General features: G+C 43.9%; 1 protein-coding gene across 1 annotated transcript in view; it reads right to left on the minus strand.

Annotated features, from left to right (window-relative positions):
• Positions 1-8,200, minus strand: part of LOC106847214 (xanthine dehydrogenase/oxidase-like) — a 71,917-nt gene extending 63,717 nt beyond the window's left edge. Inside the window, exons 1-2 of the mRNA XM_044771838.2 lie at positions 7,824-8,200; positions 2,030-2,087 (exon numbers count right to left, since the gene is read on the minus strand). Of these exons, the coding sequence (XP_044627773.2) occupies positions 2,030-2,087; positions 7,824-7,865 (100 nt within the window). The 5' untranslated portion in view covers positions 7,866-8,200. The remainder of the gene's footprint in view (positions 1-2,029; positions 2,088-7,823) is intronic.
• Positions 8,201-10,782: the final 2,582 nt, after the last annotated feature.

The following is a 10,782-nucleotide window of genomic DNA, read 5'->3' on the forward strand; positions in this document are numbered from 1 at the left end:
GCCATCCAGCTACCTACCAAGGACAAGGGAGCTGAGGTTGTTATTTTATGGTCACTTCCATCGTTTTCAAAATAATGTTAACTAACAACGATATAGCATCTTATACTTGAAAAGCACTTACCCCACTGGACCCATTTGATCTTCACAATAATTTAGCTAGCAGGTAGGGCAGGAACTACTACTCCACCACACATTTTAAAAAAACAAACAACTGAGACCCAAGAGGTAACGTGAGCCCTGAAAGGTAACACAGTCACTTGTGTTACCTTGAGTGTTAGGACCCAAACATGGTCATCTGACTCCTGAATGGGGGCTCCTCCTTCACCGTGCTGCTGCCTCTTTCAGAACACATCTGGGGCAGGCTTGCTGTGTCTTCAGTTATTCTCTTCACCAGTCAGGCTATATGCACTTATCAGCAGTCAGACAAGTCTAGGGGCACGTGAAGACCAATGACTGCAGCCCAAAGTCTAGCAAAGTCTTCTTCTAGCCTGAGGATCTTCCTGGAAGCCAAGGCAGAAGTCAGGGCTGCACTCTCCTCTCTTGCCTGGAACTCCCAGGAGTGACTCTCAGCACAGGCAGCAACAAGCCACAAGGACTCACATTTATGGACCGATTTTCAGTTTGAGATTTCATTTGAGAGGTGACCTTTAAGCCAGCCAATTGCTCTGATAAGGGACATCTGAGGCTTTGGGGCCTTCAAAACATGTTGGAAAACTAAAATTGATGTCAACAATCTCTGAGAATGAGCTTTTTTTTTCCAGACCTCCCAAGCACATGGGCTGGAAATGCAGTTCCAATGCAGTGCCCTGAACCTACAGAGTGGTGTCACCTCTAGAAAAAGCCACCGGATTTCTGTGCTGCGAACCTCCAGACCTGCTCCCTCCAGGTCGAAACTCCAGGACTTAGTACAGCAGTGCCAGCCACCATCTGATAAGAGGTGAGTGACTAGCAGGTAAGGCCGTGATTCCTGGCTCGCTTCTGTGAGTGTTGAAACAATCCTTTGTTGTCCTAAGATATGTGCTTGGAATAAGCTACCGGACATACCGGAGCATAAGTGGTTTGTTGAGAGAGGTCAGGATGATCATCGCCTGACAACAGACCACTGGAGACTTTCCAGTACGTGTGGGGGGTTAAGATTGTGGCTCTAGGCTTTAGTCCAGGCTCTGCCAGCATTTTCCAGAATACACAATAGAGAGGCAGATCCTTTAACCCATGCAGGCCTCGCTTCCTCCTCTTTCAAAATGTCTTGCTAAGGGGACCAGTGAAATAACCTACACAATCACCTTGAACTCCGCCTGTATATAGTAAATGCTCATTAAATGTTAGCTCCTATTATATTTTCCCTGTTGTTTTCTTCTAGGCTCATTGAAAGAACAAAAGGTATGGGAATCTTACAGAAGTCCTTCCCACCCTGAGAGTAGAGTGGCATCCAGGTCACCCTCAGGAAGCCCTTGCCCCAGGCCTCCTGGCACCACTATTTCCACAATGGATGGCACCTCTCCACAGTTCCCCACCTCAGGCATCCCCTTCTTATCACACACCCCTTTTCCTCACTTTCCCTCCTCCTTGGAAGAGCTAGAAACATTCCCCAGGAAGCCCATTTACTCATTAGCAAAGATATTGGCAAAGATGTGCTCAGGAATTTGACTCCCCTGCCCCACCTGAGAGGGAGTGACTATGAATTTCACCAGGGCTGATGAGGGCCTTTCAGAGCTGTTCATGTTAAGGCCCAGGACCACACATTGGCCTTACTAGAGTCTTAGGTAGAAGAGATCTTAAAGGACATCAAGAACAATCCTCTCATTCAATGGCTGAGAATTTCAGACTCAGAGAGCTCAAATGTCTTCCCAGGGTCACACAGCTGCTAGGTGACAGAGCTACAACTCGAGCACTGGAGTACAGAGCCCTAATCCAGTGCTCTTCTTCTGCCCTTCACAGCTCCCCAACCAGTCACTATGAAATGAGGGAAGGCCCAGAGAGTGAGTCCCACTGCCTCCCTCTCCCTCATCCCCACTCCAAGTCCGGATACACTTTCTTCTTAGGTAGGCCAAAAGGGTTGTTTCTGGATCTGCATTTTTCTCCACTACCTACAAAAACAAAAGAAAAATATATAATGGATCTACTTAGCCATTGTTTTACTCAAGAATTTGTAGAGCTAATGAGGATGTGCTAAATATATTATGAAAACTAAGATGTATTTCTGGACAATTCCATTAAGAATGAACATGTTAACTACAAGCCAAACTATGTATGTGCTGACATCCTTCTGTCTAAAATTCTACATTAGTGCTCAGCTCAGGACCCACCACAGAGCACTTAGGTGTTGCACCCCTCATGCTGTGCTGACCAAGGCAAAGCCCACTTCCAATCAAATATGTCCTCTAATTTCCACCTGCTGGATCACACCTGTGAACACTGGGGACAGCAGAGAGCGACAGCACGCAGATCTCTGGCTTTGTCTCTTGGAGTGTATACTCTCAGACAGAAGAGAGCCAGTCTGTAGGAGCTCAGATCAGAAGACTTTATGCACTGGGCTATCACAGCCAACAACATTAACAAGTCAGAAATGGAGGAGAAATCTCAAACCAAGGGTCAATAGGTGATTAGGATGATTAAGGGGAGAGAATGTGTGATAATGATTTCTTCAGAGAGAATTTTACTATGAGTCTCATGTCTTCCTAAGGAAGGAGGAGGAGGAATCTGCCTCACACCTCAGACTTTGTCGGGGGGCTTCCATAATGCTACATGTGAAGCTAACATGTGGCCTTTGTGGTGCAGGGATGTGGTGTTCTGGCATATCTAAGCAGCTGGAGAGATTCTTACCAGACAAGCCGAAAAAGAAGTGGCAGTGTTGGAATTGGGGTGAGCTCCCAGAGTTTGGGAGAGCGAAAGATGTGAAGTGTTGTCCATGGACACCAGAAGGCCATGCATGACAGAGAGAGCTGGCTTGGAAGTGTTTAAATCATTCTCAAAAAGACTGACTACAGGAGGTGCTGGGACCTCCCATAGAGTCTGTGTGGAGTAGATCTCTCAAGGCTGAAGGCTGAGGGAGAGGAGCTGGTCTGAGAAAAATGCATCACCAAGTCGTGAGATGTGTAACTGGGTGTTCCCAGTGGTGGGGAGCCATCTTACAACAGCACCAATTACATGAAAACTTTATTGCCACCCTCACCTCTCTGTCTTGAATTGAGACTCTGTTTGGCAACTTAGAAACAACCATAGGATTTTTTATTAACTAAGGGCAATCAAAACGGTCATTAAACTGCCAGAATTTGCCTCTTGAACAAACTTTAAAGGAAAGTAGAAGATAAAATGAATTGTCCTTTATGATTACATCCCATGAATCCAGCTCATTCAAAGTACTGATTACAAAATTCACAGAGGGAGCCATTTCTTTTCCCTTGGAGAAGAAATCATACATGTGCAAAATGAAAATCCTTATCCCTTTTCTTGTAGAGGCAACTAGAGCTCTTAGCTCAGCACCTCTCTGCAAGTTATCCCTTCCTTGTGTCCTGCAGCTCTGCTTTCATCACATTGGTTCCCTGCTTAGTGACCTCACACAAATTCATGGTAACATCCAAGTTCCTCAGGCATCTTTCAAGCCCCTTTTCACTATGTCCCAAACCTTTGTATTCAGGCTTTCCCCCTCTTACTTCCCTACCAAGCTGGTCTTCATACACCAGTGAAAATATAACTTCTACCTTCTGACTCCTATGCCTCTGAGCATTCCATCCCTCTGCCACCTGCATCTTGACTTATCAGAAGACCCCAAACACTTCCCTAGTAAGGGCTTTCCATATCACTCCAACCACCAGTGGTCCACCCTACCATGAATTCCTGCAGAGAATGGCTATTCCACGCTCATAGCATGGCTGCAGGGTTTTCCCCCAGCAAACTCCACAGGAGCTTCTCTCAACAGGATGTCAATGGGTATTCCAAAGGAAAAACACTTTGTACAGAAATGCTGGGTTAAGCAAATTGCTCTGGTGGAACTTGAGCATCCAAACAATGGCCAAAATGGTTATATTCTATTAAATAAAATTGAAACTCATGAGGGGGCTGGCCCAGTGGCCTCGTGCTTAAGTTAGCATGCTGTGCTTTGGTGGCCCAGGGTCTGTTCCAGGGTGCAGACATACACAACTGGTCAGCAGCCATGCTGTGGTGGCAACCCACATACAAAATAGAGGAAAATTGGCACAGATGTTAGCTCAGGGAAAATCTTCCGTAGCAAAAAATGTAAAACTCTTGAGTCCAAACTGATAATTAATAAATAAACAAACAAATGGGAGAGAAGGTAAAGTCCTTTCTGAATGAAGAATGCCGACTGATAAATATGGTTGGACATCTTGTAATCAGCACAATAATTGATCCAGTCAAGATTCATCAATGGATGCTAAAACTAGTAGGAGACTGTTTGATAATCACAATACCTACATAGTCTAAAAGTATCTTCTCACTGTTTATTTATTAATTATAAAGGGGAAAAAAGTAATTTTAAAGTGGAGAAACCTGCTGGACACCGCCTTAACCAAGAGATCAAAGTTCACATCACAAATACGGGGAAAACTGCTATCATGTGCCTCCTGCTGTAACACACTGAGAAAGACGTATCACTTCTCTGGCATTCCTGCGCAAAATGCAGACTCTGAATCTAATTTTAAGAAAGTGTGGCTCAAACTCAAAATGAGGGACCTTCTGAAAAATAACCAGCCTGTTCTCCTCATGAACACCAGTGTCACAAAAGAAAAGGAAAGCTAAGGAGCTGTTCCAGATCAAGGAGACTAAAGGGCCATGACAGCTAAGTGCAGCGCATGATCCTGGACCCTCGGCTTGGGGAGAGAGTGACACATGACGTTACTGGAAAACTTGGAATAACGCCGCAAAAGGTCTACAGATCAGGATTATCATATGAATCCCAAACTTCCTGAATTTTATAGACTGTGGTTCTGAAGAATATCCTTTTTCTTAGTTTAAGGGGTGAAGGGGCATGTCAGAAATTTAACTTCAAATTGTTCAGAAAAAAAGATCTTATAATTTATATATTTAGTTTTTAAAAATTTTAATTTTAAATTAATAGAGAAATTTCTTTAGTAGAGGATTTCTCAGAGCTTTTAACATTCGTTCGTTCATTCTGTCCATATTAAATGGGTACCTAATATGTGCCAGCGCAGTGCTGAGTGGTGTAAGAATATCTAAGAAGAGTATCTCATGGGGATAGCTTTCTGTGAAATACATTTTGTGACATATTACTTTGCCCCATCATAATCCACCTCTCCAACTAGTTCATCGGCTCCCTAATGGCAAACGCCTGGTCCTAGAGATCATATTCCTCCAGTGCATGCATACCCCATAGGCTTAGGCCTAGGAGGAACTGATAAATGTGAGGGAGGGAGGGTGGGAGGGAAAGCCACTCTCAACCTCTCTGTAGCTGACACCTGCTTCTGGTGGGGGTCACTCCTGAACACCTTCAGCTGCACTCTATCTGCAGAATCTTCCCAGACTCCTCCAGGCGCCACAGTCTCCACTAACCAGGAGTGACTGCTCAGAAAAGCAAGAATCTCGCTCTTCAAAAAGACCGTTGTTACAAAATGCCAAAATGCTGGGCAGCTCTTTCCCTTTGATTCTGACTCTAGATCTGAGGAATATGTGAAAACGGTAGTCACCAAGGCCCATCACCATCACAGAAGGGCCAAGAGGTATTTGATCATTGGCATCTTACACCCTCTCCAGGACCCCAGCCGGTGAAGACAGAATCCTGGACGATGGTCTGAAAGAGGAAGACGGGGAGGCTCACATTTAGGAGTGAGTTGCCAAGTTTCAACAGATTATTTGGTAACATCTTTCCACAACATCCGGTAACCAAAGATCTAGAATATCTTGGGAATAGAAAGGGAAACAAACACAGCTGCTGTTCTCTGACTGGAAAATTCCTTTGCTTGGTCTTATTTTCATAGCACGGCTTTACGTCCTTACTCCTTGCATTGCCTCTCCACTTTTCCAGCAGTTTGTCAAGAGGCCATATGTTTATCAATTACAAACATGGGCATTGGTCACAGAAATTGGCAGCGGTGGAAGCCTCCAGAGATAGGAGGGTTTGATGTGATGATAATACCTAAAAACTTTAAAAAGCTTTCCTAAAGTCAAAATGAAATACATAGAAAAACAATGTTCACCAAGCCAAATTTACCTTGAATTACTCCTTTCCAGATCCAGTGCATCAGAGCAAACCATCCCTAAAGAAGGTCAGAACCTTTTCCTGTCACACATGAATTTATGGCTTAATCAATAATCAAACATTAGAGTGAGACGTGGCCTTGGAAGTCATTGAATCCAGTTGCTCACCTGATGTAAAGCTTGCTTTGAAAAATTCGACAGAAGATGCCTTTGTGTAAGTAACACCCCAGAAAGCTAATTCAACAAGTGTTCCTTAAATCTCTATGATGTAATAGCTGCATACAACAAAGTTGTAGGAAAAGTTGGATGCAAAATCTTACAACCACCAATGTGAAAGCTTGGCCCTACCTCTTGGTTTGCTGCCAGATGCTAATCTTGAAATGAAATCGGCAGAGAGACAACTCTGAACCCAAAAGGACATGGCTGACCCCACCCCCTGGTGCCTCCAGGTAGCGCCACTCAAACTGAATCTAACAGTCTTGGGAGCACTGATGTTGCGATGGCTCATGGCATTCCCTTGCTAGTCACTCAAACACACACCTGACAATTTGAGCACTAGACATCCTATGAAGCACATTTCAGTTCTTGAAAATTACCTCAAAAGTCACCCAGTTTCTCAACTCAAAAGTGCCAATAGAGCAAAACAAAGAAAATTGCCCTTCTTTAGGGGTTCATTGGGCACATTCATCAATCACACTGTCCACATGGCCCTTTACAATGTGCAAGTCTGGCTACCTTTTTACTATCCTTTTCTTTGTCAACTGGGGATCTGCAGTAGGTGGGACACCTCCATACCTCTGCAGTGGTATAGTGAGAGCAAGATGAGGATGGAGACAATGTAACATGCTTGCACCCTCTGTTCCCGTACCTGCATTATAATTTGCAAAGATTCTGACCCTTGCAGTGATGCAAGGACTGGTACCCATGTCATACTCCCCCCTGCCCCATCCCACCTCCACCTTCCCTAGGTTCCTGTCTACCAATGAAGTTCATCCGAGCAGGCAATTTTTTTCAAATTAAAAGAATTGCAATATTTATATGTATAACTAAGTGAGAGGGTGGGGAGAAGCATGCCCTTCATGAAATAAAATCATTACTTGCCACAAGATGTCAGTATATGTTCTCACACAAGTTAGCTATTATATTTACATACATGAAATATCAGAATCAAAGGCTGTGTATGTCTTCTATCCCGATATGAACAAGAAAACATGTTCCTGTTCCTTCTCTCAGTAAAGAGAGCAACAAAAGCCTTATGGTATATATGATTACACACAAAAGTAGAGGCGTGGCGGGTGACCTCCAGTCTCACCTAAGAACACTGTCCCCCTTTCTCAGCTTCGTGTCAGGGTCTCTGCTACTGCAGAGAGTTGGCAGAGCTGGAGGAGCTCATAGACACCTCTCTTCTGTCTTCCCTCCCCCTTACTCCTTTGCCCCTTGAGATTTTTGACAATGTTCTAGCCCTGAGAAGGTCTTCTTTCCCCAATGTTACCCTAAATGAAACAACATCTTTGAAGAGAGAGAGAGAAAAAGAGAGAAGTAAAACAAGAACATGAAAGATAGAAAGAATGAGAATGGGACTCTTCCAGAGGATGCATATCCATTCCCAGGGAGCAGGGAAGCCAGGCCAAAGGCCAGCTCTTGCTTACCTTTTTGCCATTGACAAAGAAAACCAACTCATCTGCTGTCATTGTCACCAGTTGTGGTCACAAACTCCGGGTATCTCACTGCCAAGAGGCACAGGTAGTTATCACTGCTCTGCAACTTGTAAAACTCCAATAAAATGAAACCAAGTCAGCCGATGGGAGGGAACCAGCTCAGAGTTTCTGGGAGTGGAATATTCCTGGTAAAAGTTGCTGGTTTACATAACCAAGGAAAAGGCAAACAATAATGCACAGGAAATCACATCCCCACACTTGTGTCAAAGAGCACAGAGGGAGGGGCTTGCAGGTATCAGTAAGGGGGGGGTGTGCCATGGTGCCATGTGACCCTGGGTCTTAGGCCTTGCCCTCATGGAACCTGCTTCATCCTCCCATTTGCTGAATACAGAGAAGGGGGAAGGGCTATTGTCACAGTCACGGCAATAGGGCTGATTTGCACTCCCCACATCTACAACTGTGAGTTTACAATTCAGGCTTACAGCAAGTGAGACTCAGTACTTACATGCAGGACTCACTCTCCCGCAGCCTGGAGGAATATGGAGGTCACAAGAGGCAGAGCCCAGGGATCCACATGCAAAACATGGCATTTGACCTCAGCACATCACTTATCAACTTCAGAACTCAGTTGCTTTTCATCCTGTAGGTGGGAGTACAAATGACACCAAGAGCAGAAGGCTGAGGGACAAATAATATATTTTGGAAGTGCTTTGTAATTTTGCAAAGAATCCAAATAGTTACCACTGTTGTAAATGTATTCTCAACAACACAACAAAAATAATTCTGATAAGAAACCATTTTTGAAGTTTTTCTTTCATTTGTTTCTCTTAGGAAAATGCCCTTGATAAGTTGTCAAAGCAACTCATGAAGATATTTCAAAATTCCAAATAAATTAAAATGCACATACCATGTAGGCATAGGCCAAGTTAACCCAGAACTGAAACCCCTCCCCCATCCAGAATCCACTAAATCCTGGTGTATACAGACATGCATATTGCCCTCATGGGCAGCACCTGTGGGCTCTCTATAGTCGAACATGCAGCTGCCCCTCCCAGCTCACACACACATGCCACTTCCCCTACTGGCCTGGCTCACTAAGTGGACAAAAGAAAGGAGGATTTGGCAGCTGTTCTTGGTACAGCAACAGCTTAGGGAAACAAGATTTCCAGGACAACCGCGTTGTCAACACAAAGCCTCTCTCTCACCACAGCCTTTATTTCAGCAGGAGATTAACTCTCACTTGCCAGGTGACCAGTCACCCCAGTTTGGTCCTGATTATCCTGATTTTAGCACTGAATCTCTGAAAAATCCTTCAGTCCAGGGCAAACTGGGATGTTGGTCCCATAAGACAATGGCTTGTAACTTGGGGAGGGAGGAATTCTCCAGTGCAGGAGGCACTTGGCAATATCCAGGGATATGCTTTATAGTTATGACTGAGGAGGGTTGCTGCTGACATCTAGTTGATAGAGGCCAGGGAAGCTAGTAAACACCCTACAATGCACAGGACAGCCCCTGTCCCCAACAAAGAATTATCTGGTCTTAAATGTTAATAGAGCCAAGATTGAGAAACCCTGCCCAAAAAGCAAGAAGAAGGGAGGATGTGGAAAGAGGGAGAGGGGTGGCACCTGGGTGATGTTTCATGATGGGTCAATTCTCCCTGTCTCTGCTCACTTCTCTGTTTTCCTCTATTCACTGACCCACCCTGCTTTGCTAGTCCTCCACTACCTCTTCACTGGCTCTAGCCAATGTCCCAGGAAGCTCTCAAGGTAAAGGGGGAGCAAAGAGCTGGGTTTGGGTTCAGGTAGACTGGCATGAATATTAGCTCCACCACTTCTGGGTGACCTTTGCCAAAAATCACTCTCGTGGCCTCAATATCCTTATCTACAAAAATGGGGGTGACTATACCAACTTAGTCAGAATCCACTCTGGTTAGAATTAAATGAGACCTGGGTTAGACGCTTTGTTCACAGTTGATGCTCAATATAGATTTATTGATTTACTCTCCCCACTCAGCCAATCTTCTGCCTCCTTCTCCTATCTTGAGGTGAAACTCCTCTCTGTTACTGAAAGTGAAATATATTTCCAAAAATGGCTTATGTTGTCATTGAGATTTTATTTTTGTAATAACTGGTTTCTTTCTATTGTACTGAGATTTAACAAAAACAGTCACTTAGTATGATTGTTATTTGTGCATCAAGTTCTTGTTGTCCCCCAGGATAGAAATCAAAAGAGACAATAAATGGGAGTAGAAAACTCAAAGTTTATTAGCTTGTGCACAGGAGACGCACAAGGGAGCTGGTGTAGAAAAGAGAGGAGCAGGTGAACACCCTGTTGGGAATGGGATTGTGGGTCTTTTGTTAGGTGAATGTTGGGAGGAGTGCCTTTTAATGGCTCTTAGAGGTGGGGTTGTGCTTGTGCCTAGATGTCAGAGTTGAAGCACCTTTTTAGCTTGAAATGTCTCTGACGGTGTCATCAGGTGTTTAGGTATCATTCTGAGTGGATTACACAGCAACAGAAATTAATCTCTCAAGTTTATATCAAATTGTCCAGCTTCAATCGTCAGAGCTTCTGGAAAAGATCAGGTTCAGTTTTCTATGATTCCAAATGAAAACAATGTAAAAAATTAAAACATTATTTTGGAGATTTGTAACCAGATGTTTCAGGTGACTAGAAAAATTCAGGATCTGGTTCAGTTTACAGATAGAAATGAAAAACCTCGAGGAAAATTATCATAACTAGAATCTAATATCCATGAACATGTACCCTGGATATTAAAATCACCCTCACTTTTACCAAAGATAGCCAATTAAAACTCATTGGTTTACAAAATAAGTCTAGTTTCAATCAACTGGCCCAATTATTTACATAAGTACGGCAAGAATAGCAATTGGTTATATAGGCTCTTTCAAATCTGCTTTGCTGAACCTTTTATGCAGAATCTCCGATTGAA

This window comes from Equus asinus, chromosome 6 (genome assembly GCF_041296235.1).
Source record: "Equus asinus isolate D_3611 breed Donkey chromosome 6, EquAss-T2T_v2, whole genome shotgun sequence".
Lineage (NCBI taxonomy): Eukaryota > Metazoa > Chordata > Mammalia > Perissodactyla > Equidae > Equus > Equus asinus.